We start from the raw sequence: 23,854 nt of genomic DNA, 5'->3' as shown, positions 1-23,854 counted from the left end.
TCTGCTGATGTGTAATTGGAAATCTTTGGCGTGTTTGTTGTAGCTTGTTGATACTTTTGCTGAGACTGCTTAGTTCTTGCTAATTGATCTTTCTTTATATTCTGATATATTTTTCTTAATCCAATACAAAAAAAACATGATCAAAATATTAATATGGAGTGTAGGTATTTTATTTTGTAAACAAAGAAGTCCAATAATTTATGTATTCTATATATTCAAATGTATTAAAGAAAAGGATGGTAACATGCATCATCTATCAACTTCTTTATCACTATATGAGAAAAAACAAAAAGGCTAAGGCTCAAAGTCCACTATAAGATTTAAGAATCATTTCTTATAAAATTATATGTGATTTGAAATGGGAGCCTTTCTTAAATAAGATCTTGAAGAGGATCCATTGTAGACAAATGTAAGATCTTGTTTAAAATCCATATAATAAAAAAAAAATCATCATTATTTTGGAGTGAGGCATTAAGCCTTTCAATTGTAATTGCTCAAAAGTTTTTGAGGCCTTTTCATGAAGCTTATCTTGTACATATATTATAACTAGTATAGATATCTTAAATACATCTATTTAAAAAATGTCGTGAGATATCAATTGGAACTATTTTATTTACATGAAAATATATTTACTACATACAAAAAATATTTAAAATATTTTTTATCTACATTGTTTATTTTTTTCCCTAAAACAAATTTTTTATTCGATAATTGATGTCTAATTTTTTATATTTAAATTTTAAACTTCTTATCATTGTTCAACAAATCATAAAAAATATATTTTAAAATTAGAATTAACATTAATATTTTGACATGTGAATGGTTGTCAAATTTAACCTAAAAGATACAAGTTTTCGATTAAGATAAACGGGTTTTACAGGGACCCGAAACCCAAATCCATACAAAAAAGATTAAAACTATAGCGAACTAGTCGTAAACCAACAGCCAAATGACCACAAAAACAAGGGAATCGCCCCACAACGCACCAAAACATGCATGAGCTCAAAATTCTTCTATAAATTACATTCTTATTAATTTCCTCGATCTCCTCCATTATGAATCTAGTGGTCCTCCTCTCCTAGTTTTTGCTTCTCATTCTAGTGTAAGGTCTAGTAGTAACATGCGCGTCCACCCCTTGAGAAAGTTAGTCTCTAGATTCTTCTTATTCAACTTGGCAACTGAAGGCGAAGCACTGCTAATTGGCTAAGCGTTCTGAACAACAATTTTTCAAGCCTCTTTGTTGAACTATAAGAAGATGTGATTTATGTAGTTTGTCCAGGAGTAGTTTAATATTCTTGTAACTTCTACCTATCAAGTTTGAGAATGTAATCATGTTTGATTAAGGGATGATAGATGGTGATTTTCTTGTAATATGCATTTACAAATTGATCGTTCATAGTCTCATTCAACATAAAAGTTGATTTATAGATCCAGTCTAGAAATGGATGGTTGAGATGCATTATTTTTTAAAGAGCAAGTAAATAATTGAATCATCAAGATTAATTATAAATGAGTGGTTAGGATTGATTGAGATGAATTTATGAAATGTTGTTTGATTGATAAGACTGTTTTGAAGGATATATTTATTTGTTTAGTTGGAATTTAAAATATAACATAAAAAAAAATGGTAGACATATAAGATTAGTTTAATTTCTATTTACTTATTAGTAATGTGAGTAGTTGATTTATTTATTTATTTATGGATAATAAACAAATTAGATTATATTTAGTTTGAAATAAAGGAGTTAAATAGAATAATTATCTAAATAATAATTGTTATTTATTTAATTAGTGAAAATAGATTATTTTATTTCTACTTTTATTGATAAGGGAAATTAATCTAGAATTAATTAAATAAAAATATTTATTGTGATGATGACATAATATTAGAAATGGTGTCACAAGGAGGTTTAAGGATGTGATAAAATTTAAGTGTCTACAAAGAGAAAAAGAAAATGCAAAAACTTAAGGGGTAAATTTGGGGCTAAAAGTAACAACAAAAAGGGTGACATGGACATGGAAATAAAAAAGACATATAAATAGTTAGGAAGATGTTATAATTCAAAATAATTTAATAAGAGAGGGATTTGAACTTTTCTTTTCATGAATTTTGATAATTTAAAATATTTTTGCAATTCCCACTTAAAATCATATAGATATCACCACATCTTTGCATATGAAATTTTTTTATGGATGAATGATAGTACACTGAAATTTTTTTAAAAAAAATGCTTATTTATAATGTCGATTGACAACAACCAACTAATCTATTAAAACAATCAACAAAATACTCTACCTCTTTTGTGTAAATAAAGAATGGTTCTTTGTGTTAATTGATGCTACTATTTTTTGTAAATAACAAAACTCATTTTATGTCCTACTAAAACCTATTAATCTATTTCATGATCTAAAAATAATTAGAGTCAACTACAAATTTTATACATTTAAATATGATTGTTAGTTAATAACATTTTGGGTTCTACTTATTTATTTATTTATCTAATCTTCTTTCATAATATATATGAATAAATATTTAAAAAAATTTAATTATATAGATAGAAAATTGAGTTACTAGTATTTAGGTGAATGCAATTAAATTTTAATAAAATAGTATATTTTTACAAGTTCTATGTAATTAAAGTTTCAAGACCACGTCATCAAATATGATGTCACATCAACGTTCTTTTTTGTTGGGATATTCATAAAGATGAAAAAAAACTTAGACCGGTAGTTGTACGCTAAGTCAAATTTAATTGGTGTGTTGATGTGACACCACATTACTTTTTTCTTGTTAGATCTAAAGAATGTATTTCATTCAATTATTGGTGCTCATGATCAACACTAACATTTTTAAAGTCACAACTATTAGTGTCATATAATTAAAAATATTGGACATTAAAATCAACAAATGCTATAACAATTGTTCAAGCATGCTCAATTCTTAGGTCTTCTCTCTTGTGTCAAAAAATGCTCTTCAATAGTAATGCAATATCGTAACATTACTTCTTACATAAAAACTCTAATCTTTTATCTTAAAACTGATTACCTTTTACATATCGAAATATCGATATTTAAACATAAGCATAATATTAATAATATAGTTTAATAACAATATAATTCTAAAATAAAAAATAAAGCATTTCATTAAGCTAATAAATTAATAACAAAATTTATGACTATTTTATAAAAGAAGATAAAATAGAAAACATATATTAACATCTTTTATATAAATTAATTTAAAATAGGGCTACTGAAATTTTATTTATATAATATAACATAATTAAGCAGGTCTTAATGAAGGCCTCATGTAAACAAAATACGGAACAGCGTCTGCTACAGTTGCCATAGAAGCTTAGGTGGTATGCTTCGCTAGCTTGCCAGATTATTTGCTACTCTCATCATCTGCCATTTCCCTTTGGTGAACTGTAGCTAGCAAACCATACTTCATGAAAAGCGTGAGCCCAATTTTAGGAAGCACAGGATGCTTATCAACAATCTTAACCCGATAACGAATAAGAATGGAAGCCGCAGCCCACTTCATCTGCCAGTACGCAAATTCTATGCCCGTACAGCGCCGAGGTCCTCCGTTGAACACTACCAGCTTGAAATCAGATTGCCTCACAAACCTACCGTTCTTCATCCACCTTTCCGGCTTGAATTCCAGGCAGTCCTTGCCCCAAACGCTCTCCAATCTGCCCGAAGAGTAAATCGAGTACAAAACCTGCGCGCCTTTCTCCACGGGCGTGCCGTCGGGCAGAACATCGTCTTCCGCTGCGTGCAGGTAGTTAATGGGAATAGGTGGGTACAGCCGGAGAGACTCCGTCACTGCTGCATGCAGGTAATCCATCCGCTTTACTTCTTCAAAGCTAAAACAAAACGGGTCCTGATCGTCAGGACTCTTCCTCTGGTTTACAATCTCTCGGAGCTCTGCTAAAATCTGAGCTTCAACAAGGGGATGCCTCGCTACCAGCCAGAAGAACCATGTGAGCCCCGCCATGATCGTGTCTTTACCTGCTAAAATGAGATTCACGAATAACTCATGCACTCTTTGGTCGGAATAAAAGCGCCCGCTTTCCCCCTCGTACCGAAAGAAGGCCGAGGCGATGTTAGCCTCAGGAGAGCTGTCCTGATTACCGCGAGATTGCCATGCTTCAATAGAGTAGCCATAGATAAAGTCTCTGGCTTTGATAAGTCGGCGCTCAGACAAAACGTTAAAAAACCTCAAAATTTTCCACCAAAAGGGGGGCATGAGGAGGCGAAACATGAGCGACTGTAATGCCTCTTCGAAGGCCTCTATGAAGGGAAATTTGGGCAGACCCGGTTTGAGGCAATCAAGTTGCACAGCTGCACCGAAGAGACAGACGTTATAACAAGCCAGCCGGTGGAACACGTCTTGCAGGTCGATAATGGCGGCATTTTCACAGGCGTGGGTGAAAACAGGAAGAAGATTGTGCTGCATCACGGCCGGCAGGAGGGCAGACACAAAGTCGCGGAAGGCAGGCGAAGAGAGCGCTTTGCCGACAGACACACTGAGACGCTTGAAAGCATCCCCGTCTTGCACTACAATTGAATCACCGAACATGTCGCGGAACGATTCTTTGAAAGTCTCACCTTTGCCGAAATTGTAGTACCTCGTTCTCAACAGGTAATCTATGTTTGCAGGGTCGGCCGTAAAAATCCGGCATTTCCAAGGGCCCAGAAGCTTGAATGTGCCACCGTTAACGATAGCGAGATGCGTAAGCCAGTCGTAAAGGTGGCCCAAGTGAAAAAGCAATGAGGGAAGCACGCCCAGAACCGGCCATACCGGCGCACCTCTAAATCTCGATCGCATCCGACTCTGCAAAGCCCAAATGAATATGACGGTTGTTATTCCTACACACCACACTAGAAAAACCCTCACCCCATTCCCTGCAATTTCATCCAGAATTGCCATTTCTTTATCAGACCTAAAATACACCATAACTCTCCTTCCTCCAAGGACTTGTTAGAAATACATTTTACGTGTCGTTTCACCATAACTCTCTTTCCTCCTAGGTAGGTGCCCAACGTTCGAACTACTGATAATATTACACTTACTGGAAGGTGCTTATATAAATTCAATAATAAAAGCTAATGGCACTCTCTTCCAGCGAAGTAATAATTACTAATTGAATATCTAAATGGTTGTAGAAGGAAGTTTGGCGGAAATGCTTGCCAACCATTCTCGCAATTATGCCTCCCGAAGTAGAATAAGCGCTTCAGAAAGGCTCACACGGTTTGAAGGCTAAATTTCCTTAACAGTGATGTCACGAGTGGTACCATTCATAAAGAATGTTATCACCATTTTAAGCGTAGTCTCTAAATTGAAGGTGGAAATTTGATTGAAGTGCCTCTAAAAGTAGAATAGACGTTTTAGAAAGGTTATCTGAATAAATAAATCAGAGGTAATATTATAATATTAATGTTTGGAATAAAGTAAAATGGTTAATCTGTGGAAATTTCATTGAAGTGGATAGCAGAATACAAATCCATTAACTTTAAGAATAATTTTAAAAAAAAAATTTAAAGTATCTTTTTGATGGAAACCTTTCGCTCTCACCATTGTAATTTATAGCTACTATCCCCTCAAGATCTATATCTTTAATGATGAAATATGATATTATTTTCCTAACTAGTAAGGGTTTGATTGAACAAGTGCTCATACTATAATTAATAAAAATTAAGGGAAATAAATAAGAGGTAATATTAGGTGAAGATAAGAGATATTTATTGTATTAGTATCATTTAATGCATGTTGCATGCATGATATTAGGGGAGAAAAGATAAGAAATTGAAAAAGAAAGAAAATTATATGATAAAAAGATCTATTGATAGTAATTAAATTAAAATATGTTTTGGTATTAAGAAATCTGTTGGATGTAAATTTTAGATATTGAAAAAGAAAGAAAAGAATGTGACAAAAAAAATCTATCGATAGTAATTAATTTCAAATATATCAAGGCTTTTGTTATATTGTTATTTTGATATTAATAAGAATTACTCCTATGATCATTTACCTATTCAAAAATTTAAAATGTAAATTTTCTTAAATACGATATTAGGTATTTACATCAAATCAATAAGGATAGCTTGATTTTTGTATACAAGTTTCCTATAAAATTGTTCACCTAGTATATGTTACAATTTTACAAAACCTTACTATTTAAATACAATAAATTTATTTTCTAGACTTTAATTTTTTACAATCTAAAAATATGTACATTTAATATTATTAAGGAATGAGAAAAACCTACAACTTACAAGATGACGATAATGAATTTTTCTAATGTATCTAAGATGTTTCATACAAGATTTAGGATCAATGTTGATAGGATAGATTTTAATCACTCCTAATATGTTGAAAACCTGAAATGGAAGCCTAATGGAGGGTAATGGTGAAACACTACAATGGTACTAGAGGCCAAAAGCATGATAACACATCCTTGGTCAACATAAAGAAAGTCAAAGCCATTACAAGATAAAGAGATGATTGTGTGACACCTTTAGCCAATAAATGACAACTAAAGATTTATATACATGCATATATAAAAATATATGTACATATAAGAAAGAAGATGAGAACAAAGAACAAAACAATTTAAGTAATTTAGGTAAACAATAAAATCGAGATTACTAATCTATTGTGTTTTTTATTAAGTTCAAGGCATACTTCTTAAATGTTACTGGAATAAAATATTGTTTCAAATGAATCTTTTCTTAATAAATCTTATTTTCTCCCATAAATTTCAAAAAGAAGAAGATAGATTTAAGTATTTCAATCAACTTGTAAAAAGAGAATGTGATATCTTCATCCAGATTCTAAGATATAGTTTTCTTAAAAAAAAATTATGTCAATTTTCTTTGAAAAATCAGCATCAAAAGGTTAACATTAGATCACCATATCTACCTTCATACTAAACCAAAATTTTAATGTGACAACATTTAACAATTTCTCAATATTTTTTCCAAAAAATCCAAAATATTTCTTTTTAATGAATTATATCATATAAACAACACTCTATAAGATATTGATCTTACTAAAAAGAAAATAGAAAAATATTGAATATACAACATGCAAAACTTAAGCTAGATAACAGAAAATGTCCCATGGAATTTGCCAAAATGTATATGTTCATTTAAAATAAAACGCAATAATATTAAAATTATGATTGCATAGTATGGTAATAAGATTCTTGGTTTATAAATTTTTCAACATCACTTTATTTATTTATCTATCCATTTTATTTTTTTAATTATATAGATAGACATTTTAGCTACAATTCTATATGTGAATGCATCCAAAATTTAATAAATAAATAAATTGTTTTAATTAATTATGTTTATAATGATATTGTTACTAAATCTCCTGAAATTGATTGCATACATTTTTTAATCTTCTATCTTAAATTTAATAATTATTTATATATACATATATTAATATCAAATCATAAATATAATTTATTTTAATAATATAATCTAGACAAATATTTATTTTCATTCAAAACTAATAAAATTGCAAATAGAAAATAAATGATATAAATAAAATAGAAAAAAATCTATTAACATTCTCTTACATAAATTTATATAAATAGATGTGCTATCATAGTTTGAAAGCACTAATGTGAGCAATAAGAAAAAATAACAAGTCCACTAGTGTTCTACAAGAGTTTAGGTGGTACACATTTATAGCTTGCCAAATTATATGTTACTTAGGTGGAATATTTTGATAGCTTTTCCATAGAAATTTAGGTGCGATATTATGATAGCATGTAAGATGATTTGTTAAGGCAGAGAGATTTAGTCACTATTGTATGTAGGTAATCCATTTACTTTACTTCTTCGAAATTAAAATAAACTAAAAAAATATTTTATTTTATGTTTTATTTTTTTATGGAAGATTTATATCATTTACAAAGAACTTTTAGATACTTAATAAAAGAGGATGAGTCTTTACATTGAAACATCTTCGACTAAGAGACAAGTTGATAAAAGATTTTATATCATAAATAATTTTATATTATTTTAATTAATTATGTAAAAAAATGTTTTACAATGACAATGTAGTATGGGATCTCATATCCTCACTATATGCATAAAATAATATAGATTTTACTATTACTATATGTAGTAATTATCTGAACATCCAAATATTAATATTCAATCATAAACTGATTTTATAAAAAAGCAACTCTTAAATAATTTTAAAATAAATAAACAAATAATTTTCATTCCAAAAAACTAATTAAATTACAAATAATTTTTATAATATAAATAAAATAACATCTTTCACGCTTAATGTCCTCCCATTCCCACAATTAATGGTCGGACTGCCATTTCTTTATCAGAACTAAAGTACACCATAACTCTCCTTTCTCATTGGCAATGTGCAGGTTCTTGAATTCCTCTAGTTGCTGACCACCATTAAAACTATTAAAAAATATAACATCCATCGATCGGTGTTGAAATAAAAGCCAATGTACTTGCAGCAAACTAATAATTGCTAATTGAATAAGTCAACGATTTTCCAATGGATTTCTCTGTACGGAAGTTGCAAATATGTTTGGATGACACAGTAAAATGGCTAATTTGTTAAATTTTAACGTTAAATAATATTCCTGTATATTATGTGGTGTTTATACTATTGGTTGGGTTCAAGATTTGATATAGCTTTTGTGATGTTCGTTCATTCTTTAAGATGTCAAGAAAGAAAACATACTTTTTGGAATCAAACAAACATTATATTATGTGGTTTATACTATTGGTTGGGTTCAAGATTTGATATACTTTTTGTGATGTTCGTTCATTTTTTAAGATGTCAGAGAAAGAAAACATACTTTTTGAAATCAAACAAACATTTAGACTATGGAGAAGATTACAGAAAGGGGGGATAACTAGTTATATGGAGAAGCTACATGGGAAACAGGATCAGGGTTTCAAACTCTTCGTCAAGGGATGGAACAAGAAGAGGATCACCATATTTGGGCAGATGGTGAATTTGGATGAGAAGCTGATTGCAGAGGTGATAGGATTGTCGATGGAAGGGGCCAAATTCTTCAGGGATAGAAAATTCTTTGACAATGCGGTGAAGACCTTTCCCAAGAATGAAAACGAAAAGGAGAGGCTTGTCAAGCACGACAAGACTTACTTCGTTCCCAACTAGGTAAAAAGCTTTTGGTGTAAAATGTTGAAAGTGATTATTGAATTTGTTACGGTTGATGGGAGGTTTACTAAAGTTTAGAGCTACCATTTTGTGTTTTTGAATCATTTTAGATATGAGAATAAGGTTTCCTTTCCCTTTTATCTGGTTTCTTCCCTTAATGACTGTTTGGCTGACCACATTAAGAACCCTAAGTCGAGCCCTTTGGCTCACCAAGGGTTTATCCTTTTAATTTATGAGCATTTGGAAGATAGGGTTAATAGGGTAAAGGCTAGTCTAGATGATAAATAGGAGGAGCATATCTCTAGTGATGGTTCAGATGATTCTGAGTCTGATGACAAGGTCGTCGCCTCTAACCCCCCTAAGAAGAGGGTTAGAATCCCCAAGATCAACAATGATGTTTCGTCAGTGGAGGAAACCTCTACTAGCAAGGTGAAGCCCAAGGGGAAGGGTAAGAGGATTATTTTATCTGATTTTGATTTTGGGGATAAGAAGCATCCTAAAGTTTCTAAAAACCAAGAATCAAAACCAATGGACTTGGATTCCCAGGACTTACAAGGCAAGCTAGAAATGATGTTTGATATATTGGGAACTGCTAGAAGTGCCTCAGTTGATATGTACCGATTCCAATGTTGGGCGTTTCATAAAATTAAAACTCTTAAGAAGAGAACTTCCTCGACTAAATTGGAAAGGATTGAAGGGTTTGTGGAGAAAGAGGGTCAAGCGAGAACAAATGAAAAAGAGAAAGGAAGTGTTTCTGAAAGCAACGAGTGTGCCCTGTGGAAAGAAGATGAAAAAAGAATGATGTTGGATTGCCTTCAGAAAAATGGTGAAGCTATAGAGCTTTTTAAGTACAGATATGATGAAAATTTTGGGGAGGTCAGCTTGAAGATGCAAAAAATTGAGACTGCCCTCAAGAAGATCATGGAGAACAGTGCGGCTATGCTGGGAGTGTACGCTACCAATATGTCGGCTATGGTGGCTAGATTGGCGAAAATGCACAATGACAGGAGCTTCATGGATCTGGAGATGGATGTTGGGGTCTCTAGCTCCAAGGATATCCCTCACACCACGAGGAGGACTAGACAAAGCACCAAGGCTGTGGAGGCTCCTATGCTTCAAGATCTTCTTGACCTTAAGGAAGCTACAAAGACCATGTTAATGTTAGAGAAAGAGGATACTGATAGTCTCAATATTTTCATGTAGCTGGATGGTTGTTTTTTGTTACTTTTTTGCCAGTACCTCGCTGGTTTTTTGTTGCCTTTTCCTCTAGCTGTTGTGTTTATGATGTCCTTCTCTCTTGTAGCCCGTTCTATTTTGTTGTTGTTAATGCTGGTCTAGATACTTTATTGATATATATTTGGATATGATGTACGGAGTTCCGGGTCCCCTCAAAACCTGTTTTTGTTTAATCAAAAACATTCAAACTAGGTCTAAAGAGATTAAATCAAAACACAAAATAATCAAAGCATTTCATGTTGAATATTTTCGTTGTATAAAAAAGGTTGTATTTGGTGTGTGCTCATCAAGATTCAACAACATAACGATGCAATTGTAACGATGGTTGATTGTGAAAATGGCTAAGTCTCGGGAAGGAAAGGACCAAATCCCGTTGGGATTCATTCTTCAGCTACATAAGATCCCCAGGCTACGTTATCGTTTGTCTAGTTTGGCAACCCTTGCTATACTCAGAACTGGGAAGGTCTACGGGAATGAAGGGACCCATGGTATAGTGTTGGGAGTAGTCGATTGGTTAGGACGATGCCTTCTATTTTTACGGTTGCTTAATTGGCCAGCGAAGGTGCGAAACGGGATGCTTTGAGTTCCAATTGAGATTATATAGACTTTTGGGATGGGAAGGATGACGAATGGAGATGAAATGGCATCTCTCAAATTATGTTATTATGTCAAGAGGCACAATGATATAAGATGAGAGGATGGAAGTTAGTTTTGAGCACCTTAGGAAAATTTGTCATAAAGACAATTTTCACTTTTCACACAAAAAGGATAAGAAAAGTAACTTATAATTTATTTTGGGTACTTTAGGAAGCAATACCCATGTCTTCAAGAACATGTGTTCTTTCTCAAAATAAAAAAATTCATGAAAAGAGGACAAAGTGGGTGAGGGTAGATATAGAAAAACAATTAAGTGTGCACATGTTTAGTGGTGGATTGGGTGGAGATTGGCGGATTAATAAGAAAAGTTGGAGGGTGTAACATGTGAGAAGAAAATCAAAGAAGTAAATGATTTTTTTATTTTTTTTTGATAAGTAATTGGACGAAGCCTTGAATAGATTTTGACTGGAGCTATGAACCAGTGGGGCCACAGTAGGGGGCCCCATCCCCATTACATATCTTTGAATTATTATTATTATTATTATTATTATTATTATTATTATGTTTGATTAGATAGACCCCAAGACCTTCCCCATCCTTTGGAAGGCCAAGAGTCATAGCTTAGAATTTCACTTTAGATGTCCCTATTGGGAATTGAACTTGGGTCTCCACAATGAGAACCCAATGTTTTAACCAGTTAAGCTCAACCCCTTGGACAAGAAGTAAATAAAATTTATTTATTTAAATTTTGTAATAAAAGGATGGAGTAAGGATAAATAATTTGGTTTAGGCTGGGACTTAGGTGTAATAGAGGGAATCAATATGGATATAAATTAGAATGGAGTGAATATTTATTAAATGATAAAATATTATTTAATTAATATGGAGACATGAAATTGAATGAATGAGACACAAAATTATATAAAATATAATGATTAATTTCAGGCGTCTATATTTTTTTCTCTTTGAAAAAATGTTATAGTAATGTTATTTTAAAAAAGAATATAAATCACATGAAAAAAAATAGAATGAAATCGATGTCCCGATATATAAGAAACAAAAAAAAAGGTTAGGATGGTAATGACCTCTCAAGAGGGTAGATGAGAAAACGGGAAATTGAGAGCCCTATTAAAAGAAAAAAATAGCCAAAATGTAGGATAGTTGATGAAAAAAGGGATGGATGGAGGAAAAATGGAAGAAAAAAGAGCTAGGATAAAGAAATGGGAGTAGAAAATGTGATTAAAGGGTAAATAAATAATGCCTAGGGGGAAAACACTATTCATTCAAACCCTAGGGAATATTGAATCAGAGTGGAGAGAAAAAGAACAATGGAGAAAAGATGGCCCAAACTTACTTGAAATTTCAAAAGTGTATGTGAGGCCTATTCAATGAACACTAGCTCGTCAACATACATATTATCATTTGCAATCAAGGATACCTTCACTTTGGGAAGCCCTCAAGATATGTTAAAACATAATGTTCAACTAGATTGTGGCACATATTTTTTATTCCTCTTTCAAATCTTGTTGATTTATGTGGTTGAGGTATCCTTTTCAATGATGAAATCCCTAAGAAGGCCTCCTAAATGTCAAGACAAACTAGGAAATTTTTATCTCTAAGATTGGATGAAGTGTGAAGAGAGACCATATGTGGTATTAGTGTTCTTGGATTTAATCTAAATAAAGAGGAATATATAGAAACTATGATCTTAAAATCATCCAAAGATGTGAGAGGAGAGCATGCACTCTATAAAATTACAAATAAAGAACACAAATTAATTTTATCCTCTACAATAATTAAAGTGCAATCAAAGATTTTAATAGATGGGGCTACAACGCGACAATTCGTAATTTCAAATTTAGTGGTCTTTGACTTCCTAGAAAGTTTCAAGATGGATATTGCTCGATAAACACAACCACCAAGACATTGATTGATAGTTCAAACCATATAAACTAAAAATAAAAGGATAAATAATTGTGGAAAGCATATCCATTGAATAATAGGTTGGAACTAATGAAATATGGAGATAATCACTAAAACCAAAATATTATGAATTATACCTACAATATGAAGTCATGACCATCATATCTCACTAGATTGTTACTATGTTGACAACTTCACTAAACTAGAATTCATCTATAGAAGAAAAGCTTTGATTAGTGGCAGGTTGGGTTATTTGGTTTTCTTGTATCTATGGATGGTTTGAACAATATGTGGGCTTGCATAGTCAAATTGGAAAGTAAATTGATTTTTAGTGAAACTGTTCATTTAGGATGCAATCCTTGAAACATAATAAAAATTTTAAGGTGTTAAATCATACAATCACAAAGGTTAATTATACAATAAGGAGGTATAAAAATTATTTTTTGTAGAATGGCACTAAGTAATATTATATCTCCATAAGAAAATGAATAGTGAAAAAGCCAAAAATGTCAAAAAAATGTATGTTAGTAAAGGTTGGTTGGATCCACCGATTGATACCAAACAATTGTTGATTCTAGGACATGATCCCTAAACTATAACATACACATGAAAAAGAATCGAAAGAGGAAAATTTGAATAATAACAAAAAGGGACATGGGTCTCACTATGTGTGCCAAAAATATGTGTAAGATAATTGTGACAATGGTGAGCAACTGAGACTAAACCCAATTGATCAATTACAACTAACAATAAATATAAAGATAAGTTTAATTTAGAATATCTTTCATCAACATAATATACCAAAAGATACTCTATGCTAATTCTCTAGTTTCATGAATGAAGAGTGGTTTTATGAAAATGAACTAGTATGTGTGTTCAAATTATAATAACATAACATTTCATTTATTTGGTTAATAAAAAATTGTAGGATGAGCTCTAATTTATAGATAATTTGAATGATTGGATTCAAGGAGATGCAATTAGAGGATCAAGGGTCCAAATTCTTGATAGCTCTCGAGCATGGAATTGATAAATGGTAGAATGAAATTGACTGAATATTTTGGCTCCAAGAGAATATGGAAATCAAGGAATGAAATTTGAAGTGGGAATTAGTGGAGCGGTAGGATTTACTTAGGGTAGAACGAATTGCTATAGAAGGGTTTTTGGAAATGAGTCTTTCCCTAACACATACGCTTAAGTACATGCGGAATTCTGAATTCGGTCTTATGAAAAGGAGTGTGATTATCCCATGTCCAAGGTACCATGACCAAATTAAAAATGGTGAAAATTTTATTTGACCCATACCTTGGATTATCTCTTGCAAGTACTTGGTATGTTAACCAAATCTTACGCAAGTTTGGGTTAGTCAAATTCAAGTTTAATTGTTGAACATCCCATGTGTAAATGATTAGGAGATTATTAAAGGATAATGGAAAAGTAAGAGTAAGGTATGAAAAGTTCCTAAAAGGCCAATTAAAAATATATAAATACATCACTACATCACAATATGACAATCGTATAAATACACATAGAGAAGTTAGATCAATAGGAAAAATAGATGGTAAATTAAAATGAGCCTTCTTTTTAGGTTAAAAAGTAAAGCTTCCATCAAGACATTTCTATCAAACATACCCATTAAATTTTTTTCTATATCTTCTCTTTTTAGTCTCCCTTCTCACTTTCATCTCATTCCTCGAATTGATAAGGAGGAAAAAACCAATTGGAAGTGCCCAATATAAAAATTCAAGATGTTAATATGAATGCTATATAATGTACTCAACGTTGCATAAGGATATTTTTCAATTAGATATTTCTTAGAAATTTCCATGAAAGGTTGAGGTTCTTGTACATGGCATCCTTGGGATTGTGGGTATTTAGCTAAGAGGTTTTCCCCAAAACCATAATGCATTCCTCCATCAATAGATCATTTCAAAACAGCATTGTCAAATGGTATAAAAAAAGTATAGGATGTTTCAATGTTACCAATGGTTTTGTTAATTAAATAAAAGAGAAAAATAACAAAATAAAAACATAATTAAATAACAAGACATGAGAAAAAAATTTATAGTAAGTCACCAATTGGCTACATCCACTTTCAAGAAGGGAAAGTTTTTTTTCACAACTATTAGATACACCATACACAATATGTACTCATTCTTATATACAAATGTTTAACTCTTCAAATATGAAGAGACAAGGAGAAGTGGAAAGGAATGGTCTTGTCACTATTGGACTTCACATTCCCAACAATCTCCTCCTTGAAGATCAACTGATACAACCATTCATTGTGCTATTTCCAGTTCTAAACTCATAACACAACCAGTCTGCAAGGTTTTAATTTTGCAAACTCTTATTCATGTACAATTCAGATAAGCCTTCTCCAAATTAAATAGAAATCAAAACATTTTTTCCTACTATTTTTTTCAAACACCAATTCACCCATTACTCCATGATCATCATCGATAATTAGCATTCTGACTTCAACGTAAGGAATAATAGGGGTCTTAGACTCTGGCTTTGTCATGCCAATAAAAACACTCAGCACATTTGCTGCATCAACATTATGCACAACCCGTCCCAAGTGGACCTCCGCCATCACTCTCAACTCCATAAGAAGAATAGCCAGAACTTCTTTAGGAGTGGTAGAATGCCACACACCGCTAGAAAGTGTTGCAATAAATTGTCGAACACCTATTTCTAGTGTCTCTATCATGAATGGAAAATTCTGGCTATTATGCATAATAGGGTCCGTGTCCATTCTCCCAACTGACATTTTTACATTAAGGATCACACTTCTAGAGAGAAGTTCTAGAGGCTGAGGTTGATGATATGGAATGTCGCCTTGGAACAGAACATAGGACGACATCATCCTTTGTCCTCCTAGATTTCGCAAAAGTTCCACCTTTGAATCCATCCACACTTCCACATGACACTCGTAGGTTCCCACATCAATTCCAATAGCCGTCTCCACAAAGGGATTTTCTCCTCCAACATCATCACTCATTGCCTCATTGTTAGAAGCCACTGTGTAACCTATTACTCCATTTCTCATTTTGATGCTTGAATTGTTTACCAAAAATCCTTAACTTCTCCATCGATTTTCATGATACCCATGTTATTAGAGGTTGTGAAGATATTCAACGTGTGAAGCCTCCATAACCATGCGTTCAAATGCCTTATCAGTTCCAAAGCCTCCTAAATTTAGCATTGAATCACTATTATTCTCCTTAATCAACCTATCGTAGATCGTTGCGCACAGATCATGCCTTGAATCCACCCTTAGCAGTGGCTTCTTAGCCCATTCCACTTACCAGAGATTCACCTTGTTATCCATTCTAGATATTGTAGGAGTTGCAGGAAGGCTGTAAGATTAACAATGCCATATTTTTGAACGCGTAGGAGGAGTCACTTTGAATACAAGTCATATGAGGTTGCACCCACAAGGAAGGAATCTCTTCTCCTCCTCGAAATTCTTTTCTTCTTAACTCTTCTTCATCAGACAAAATCGAATTCGAACTTCCCTTTTTTTTCGCCAAAGACAGGCTGTCTGCAGAGCCCTCTAAATCCTTACCAAATCCAACATCATTAGAAACAACAATTGAATCTTCGAGCTCAACACTTCTTTGTCTAGAGTTACTTGCACATGCTTCATGTTCTTTTGAACCCTCCTAGGAAATGATCCGTAACACATTGAAGATTAATGAGGATATCTTTTGTAAACAATGTTTGAATAATTTATTAGTCCCTGCCTTAAGCAGGGAACTAATGTTTTCATCTCCAACATTAGTATGCTTTGATAACTGTGCAAATTGAAAAATTTAATCTTATATCAAAGTTTCATTTTTATTCTTATTAAATTATTTTAAAAATTATTAATTTTTTGATTTGTCATTGGCTGTTTCATTTTTTGCTGGGGTTTTTTTTATTTATTTATTTTTAATATTTGCTATAAAACTATTGATCATGACATATAATGGGTATTGGCAAATTTATTATGTGCACTCATTCTCCACGGAATTCATTAATTACTGAGGTACGAGTGCATTTATTTCACCAGCTCTTACTGCTTGTGAAGTCCACCGCCTCATCTGCAAGACCTTCTACATTGTTCAAGGAGCTTTGAAACAGATACAAAGCACCGAAAATTTGTTCAGGTGAATTAAATGCCATAACATGTTGAAGCTTGCAGGTGGAATTTGGAGTGCCACAACATATCTCGTCTTGGAAACCTCCCAGTAGCTAATATTATTTTAAATTAAAGAAATTTTAAATTGGTTGAAGAAAAATTTAAAAATATTAAACATTTTAAATTTCTTTCCCTCTTAGTTTGATGCACGTCTGTCACAAAGTTAATTTCCTCATGTTCTATAAAAGTTTATTTTTAAATTTTTTATTATCTTGAAATCTTATATGAGATAATATATATGTAAATGTAATATTTACAAATTATTTTATTAAATTAATATTATTTTATATAAAAAAGAAATTAAAGAAAATTTAAGTTAGTTAAAGAAAATTTAAATGAAGCTTGCAGTAAATTTACATTGCTCTCATCATTTCGAATCCATTAAAGGAAGAGAAAGGACACTTCCAAGATATGCAATACACTTTGGGTTTTTAATAATTATATAAGAAAATAATAATAATGTCATATTTATTAAAAAAATAATATCACAATGATAATATAATGAACAATATTAAAATAAATAAAAAATTATAAATCAATTTTTTTTATTTAATTTATAATATCATATTTAATAAATAAATACAAAAAATTGATTTTAATCTATTATTCAAGTTATAATCTTTTTTTTTTTTTTTTTTTTTGGTATGTTAGTAAATTTTATGTAAAATGTCATTGTCATATATAATCTTGATAAATTTATTACAAGATTTTGACTTATTATTTATCAAAAGTATACATTGTGTTTGTGTCTTGTTTAAACATCCAAAGGACTTCAATTATGTTTATTGTCTTGTTTAAATATTTTTAGTTTAATTTTAACTTAAATGATAGAATTATATTCTAAAATTAATTCGAAGTATATTTTACTACCGACTTAACCATTGTACCTCATTTTGGTACAACTGCTAGTTTTTAATCTTTCTTTAAAATGTTGACCCTACTCGTATGGTCTTTTGATATTATCTTTACATGTTTAAAGAAATAAATTTCGTTTGTTGTTTGGGAGTCAAAATTATGCCATGATCTAGATAATAGTTTTAGTTTGCTTCTATCTCTTCCTCTTTATATACATTTGTGACCCAATGACAACTGAAACTACATTGCTAGCATGTTTTTAGCTAAAGGCAGGGACTCATGCTGTCTCACAGCTCTTGTTTAATTAATTTTTAATTCGCCTTAATTATTGTTTTAAAAACTTGTCCCACCATAATTTGACCTAAACTTATCATTTTTTGATAATTTTTTATTCTGAAAAGAATTGTATGTAGATTGATGTCATATAATTTATTTTCCAAAAAATGTAAAAAACAAAAAAAGTTATTAAATAAATAAAAGAATTAATATTTCAAGTTTATTGACCAGATTCAGTACAAATTAATTGAAAAATATAAAAAATAATCAAATATTTAAAAAAATTACATATTTGGAATCTACATGGTATAATATAAAATGGGTTTTAATTTTGTTAAAAAATTCTATGATAAAGGACATCAAACATATCCTAGAAGTCAGTATTTCACCATGTCATTAATACAACATTGTACTTGCAAATCCAAGGCTAAGGGTTTGGAATTCCATTCCTTTCCCGACCTGAAACTTGATGCACATGGCGGACCTTGTTTTCAAAATTTAAGAAACAGGGTCATGTTACCTATCTTTACCAATAATTTGCATAATGAGGACCCGATATTTAAAACATAGGTCCCTGTTTATAAAATGGGGCTCCATTGCGAAAATAGTCATTACTATAAAAAAAATGATAGAAAGCAATGACTGCATAGCTTCTTATTGAGATCCATACTAATAGAGAATAATTATAGTTTTTGGCTTATTCTGAGCTAATTTGTTGTCTATTATTCGATCCAATTTGAAAAGAAGTCAACGATATTGAGTATTTTAAAGTTGAATTATACATTTCTCATTTTGAAGAAGAACTAAAAAAGGCATCAATTAGAGCTAAATAATTTACATTAGAGCTTCAGAGAGACCTATCATTTTTTTGAATCAAGAGGACTTTACAAAGATGGGATCAAAGTGGCATCAAAAGAGACAAAGGAAGGTCATGGTAGTAGAGGAAATTCAAGCGCATAGAGAGAAGGAGACAAAATGTCAAAGAGACAGAAGAACAAATATACAACAATTGAATAATACTGAAGCATCTAGTTTAGTGATTGTTGAAGAAAAATTTAGGAGACCGTGATGGATGTGAAAAATGTCAAAGAGGTCAATATGGAAGACAAAGTGATTATAGAATCATAAATGGGTGTGTCTTCAGATGAAACTTTCACTGGAGTGGAAATTTTTCATGTTGATGTTGTATACAGTGAAAATGGATAACAACAATATTGAAAGACTAAATGAATTCAACCACAAAACCCTAGCCTAACAACAACAAAGATCCACCATAACATATGAAGATTACCTAAGACAATGCAAATCAAATGAAATCACAAAGATTATACCATCACATGTCCAATAGGGTTTGGATCTCCATTCTTCCTATCTCCATTGATCTTGCTTGATATATTTGCTCTCAGATTTTGTGTGCACAAGAGATCAACAAAGAACAAAAATGTGGTTGCAAGTAGGATCGCATATGAAAGATCGAATGCTAGGATGCTTGATTAGAATCTATATGTCCAGGGGTTGAAAATGCATAGGGTTGATAATGAAGGAAGCATCTCCTTATATAGAAGACATTATAAGAAATGGAGGGATAAGATTGAGAGGTGTAAAAGATAAATGGTCGGCTATGATTAGAGGGTAGGTAGAGAAAATAAGTAAATAATGAGAGGGTAGATAGTGTATGAATTAAGAGATGAATAACATGTGTCATAGGTAGAAAAGGCTAATGAATTAATTAAATAAGTAAAAATTTATTTAATTAATAGAGGACGTGGGATCAATTAAATAAATAAGATATTTATTTAATTTAGGAAAAGGATAATTTAAATAAATAAATGTATTTATTTAAATGAGAAATAAGGCTAGAAGAGGATAAATGAATTAATTAAGTAAATAAAGATTTTTTTAATTAATTTAATTAGATTGGACAATTTTAGGTGTCTACATTTTACCCCTCTTTGAGACAATGCAGCTTGTCGCATTGTTTCAAAGAAGATTAGATGAACTAATACAAAGTTGCCCCAAGATGAGAATGACATGCCCCCTCGAGAGATTGGATGAAAATGTCTGGAAAGATCACAGACAATCTCTTGATAAGAAATAAAGGCTAGAATGGACTGACCGGATAGGATAAAATGAAAGAGTCACAAGATAAAGAAGACTAACTCGGGAGACGAGGGCTAGGGTAGTCTATAACATAGACTACGAGGGAACACATCCTCATTGTCATCCACACATCCAAGAGATTAGAGTGCAAAGAGAGAATAGAGCAGCAACATTCAACAGCGATGGCATTAGTTCACAGATTCGATCGCATTCGCCGATTTCAGAGGCCAGTAGATGCAGGAGAGCCGGTAAGTACCACCAAACCTCCTTGTACTTTGCTGCAATAAATGTTGTCATTAATGCATGTTAGGTAGCGCATTTAATGCATTTTAGAATATGTCAAACAAGGTTAAAAAATGCTAAGGCACGTCTATGCTGGTGTCAGGTGCGTCTAGGTAGGCTAGGTGCGTCTGTGTTTGTGCCAGGCGCGTCTATGCAGGAAAAGGTGTCTATGTCAAATGCGAGTGTGTCTATGTTGTACAGGCGTGTTTGTGCAATGTGGGCACATCTGTGCAGAGCAGGCATGTTTGTGCAGAGCATAGGCACGTCTATGTATTCCAAGCACGTCTGTGCAAAGAAGGCGCGTTTGTGTAATATGCAAGCGTGTTTATGTCATGAACGCGCGTTTGTGTCTTCAAGGTCGAATCAACAGTTTTGTGATGAACATATGCTATCGATTGGATAAGCTGCTGAGAGGATACACTCAAGCAAGTCCTCTAGGGAAGACTAGGATTGACAATTATGTGATAGAACATACGTTGCCAGTTAGGAAACTACTTAAGAGGATACACTCAAGTATAGCCCTAGGATAGGATAGATCGAGGCAATTTGTGATGAACAGTGAGTACCAAGACATAGTACTTTGTGATGAACAGGGAGTACTAATATGAGCAACACTTTGTGATGATTAGGGAGTGCAAATATGAGCAGCACTTTGTGATGAATAGGGAGTGCAAAAACATGTAGTACTTTGTGATGAATAGGGAGTACCACTAGGATAAACAACAACACTTTGTGATGAACAGTGAGTGTCACTAGGGTAGAGCGCCATATGATAGATATAAGCACTAGGATAATAAGCAACATTTTGTGATGAACAGTGAATGCCACTTTAACTGACATAGTTGATTTTCTTGACTGCAGGAGTACCTACCTATGCTAGAGTCATGGGAGAGATTCTCATCGACTCAGAGTTTACGACCGGAGCTAACATTTGAGGATAGAGCAGCTATTGAGGTTATGGGCTTGTGACATATTCTGTATGTGCCTGAGTTTCGGGTGAACATGGGATTGCTGACTGCGCTAGCTGAGAGATGACACTCAGAGACTTGTAGTTTTCATTTGTCGACGGGTGAAATGATAGTCACCTTAGAGTATGTTTATAGGATTCTGAAGATACTGATTGATGGAGAGTTGATTCCCTACGATCGAGACGGAGATAGGGATGCCCTGAGACGAGTGTTTCAGAATCCGAGATTGGAGATGAGAGTAGGGCACGTGGCATGGGATACCATGACACAGACAAGATTGGCACTACCATCAGTACTGGGAAGAGTGATCAGTGGGTTTCTATGTCTAGATAGGGTGACATGAGGGTTGGCTGTGGGTTGGGGGAGCACATTGGAGACACTAGTGAAGAGGGTAAAAGATTAGTGAGGTGGATTAAATAACAAATATGCAAATCAAACATATAATCACATGAAATCCAAAGACATAATTTGAAATGCTCAAAACAAGAATGAAATGCATATACCTCACAAACCAATACCTTCTCCTTCGGATGGAGCTTGATGAAGTGAAGGCGCCTTTGGATGATGCTTCACTTGATGTGCACCTCTTGCTTGCTTGATGTGGATGGCTCTCCAACGTTGTACACAATATGAAAGGGATTTTAGGAGGATGATATGGACAAAATGGTTAAGTGTGGATGAGATATGATTTGGACATGATAAGGTTGCTTAAGATGATTTCCTAGGTTCAAAAGGGCAGCATAAGATTACTGAACTTGGAGATGATCAATGAAGGGATGAAGTCTTCAATTTATAGGAAGAGCAGGGGAAGAATGGATGGTTGGGATGGATCCTAGATGAAGGGCTAGGATTACTTGTGAGCTCACACAAGGTCCAAGAGAGGGTGTGGAGACCAAGAGATATGTCTTAAAGGCATTTCTTGTCTCCACACTCCTCAAGGTGCATTGGGAAGACTTCCCAAGGTATCTTGAGAAGAGCAAGGTGCATTGGGAAGATATCCTGATGTACCTTGAGAGGAGCAAGGGATGTGACATTCCTTGAATAATGGAGAGGAGGAATTAAAAATTCTCCAAAAAGAGATGATCATGGGGATTAGAGGAATAAGAAGGAATTAAAAATTCCTTGGGAGAGGAGATGCCTAGAGGATTGTGAGATTTTGAAAATCTCACATTCACCTAGGAAAAGAGCTTTAAAAGTTGGTGGTTGGATGGAAGGGACAAGGGGTTGACTTTGTGACTAATCATGATGATTAGTCACTAGAAACTCATTAGGAGGGGGATTAGAGGAAAGGTTAGGTGAGATAGGATTTGTAGGAGGATTTGACTAGGAGAGAGAATGAGTGGAGGGAATAAAAAATTAGAAGAATAAGGTTAAGTGAGTTTAGGGAGTTTCTAGAAGACTTTATTAGGTTAATGATGAATTAAGAAGATGATTTGTAGGAATCATGTAGGTTAACTAATTAATTGAGATTTATTAGCTAGGATGAAGATTTGTGAGGATTTAATTTTTTAGAAGAATAAAGAAAGGGATTGATTTATTAAATAAATCAGTCACATACTATAGTGACAATATTAATTATATTTAATTAATATTGAGGAGAATTTGAATTAACATAATTAATTAATTAATTATGTGAGGAATTAAAAATAATTAAAATAATTATTTTTAAGTGTCTACATTTTGCCCCTCTTTTATGCAGCGACAAATTTGGTGATGTGTAGAAGATAGAAGAAGAAAAAGATTCCCCAGCATAAAGCATGGGAGGTATGTGCCCCATCGAGAATTTTTTTCGGAAAGAAAAGACAAAAAATTCTTGAAAATAGAGGGAGGAAAATGAGGAAGAAATATGAAGTAATTGGGAAGGATTTGGAAGGAAGAATAGGAGATAGGAGACCGCAGAGGAAAATGGGCCCTCATGGGGGGGGTGTGTACAGCAGAGGGGAGTGGTGAGACAGGAGGGATGAGCTAGCTCCCTATATTACTTGTGTATTATATTATGACCCTTCAGGGTGATCATTGTATCATGACAGACACATTTACCTCTTTATATATATACATGATTTGATTGGTGGCAGATGATGTGTAGCATTTATTGTGATGGATTATTTTTGTTTTTCTTATGATGTCATATATGGATGCAATCATGGATGTGCTATGCTGACCTATTTTGTGATGCAGAGTGGATGCTTATATATTTATGTTTATGATGTGTTGCTGACATAGTTTTTGGATGTAGGATGAGTGTTTTTTATG

At 32.8% G+C, this 23,854-nt stretch overlaps 2 protein-coding genes across 2 annotated transcripts; both read right to left on the bottom strand.

Annotated features, from left to right (window-relative positions):
• Positions 1-3,246: 3,246 nt before the first annotated feature.
• Positions 3,247-5,017, bottom strand: LOC131058601 (cytochrome P450 86B1). Its single transcript, XM_057992342.2, has one exon. The coding sequence runs from the start codon at positions 4,958-4,960 to the stop codon at positions 3,383-3,385; it is 1,578 nt and encodes a 525-aa protein (XP_057848325.2). The 5' UTR covers positions 4,961-5,017; the 3' UTR covers positions 3,247-3,382.
• Positions 5,018-15,299: 10,282 nt separating this feature from the next.
• On the bottom strand, positions 15,300-15,986 carry LOC131061828 (heat shock 70 kDa protein 8-like). The gene has a single exon (XM_057995668.2). The coding sequence runs from the start codon at positions 15,984-15,986 to the stop codon at positions 15,300-15,302; it is 687 nt and encodes a 228-aa protein (XP_057851651.2).
• Between the last annotated feature and the right edge of the window lie 7,868 nt (positions 15,987-23,854).

Source organism: Cryptomeria japonica, chromosome 11 (assembly GCF_030272615.1).
Source record: "Cryptomeria japonica chromosome 11, Sugi_1.0, whole genome shotgun sequence".
Lineage (NCBI taxonomy): Eukaryota > Viridiplantae > Streptophyta > Pinopsida > Cupressales > Cupressaceae > Cryptomeria > Cryptomeria japonica.
Note: the sequence above shows the minus strand (reverse complement) of the source record. Positions and strands in the feature narration are given on the sequence as shown.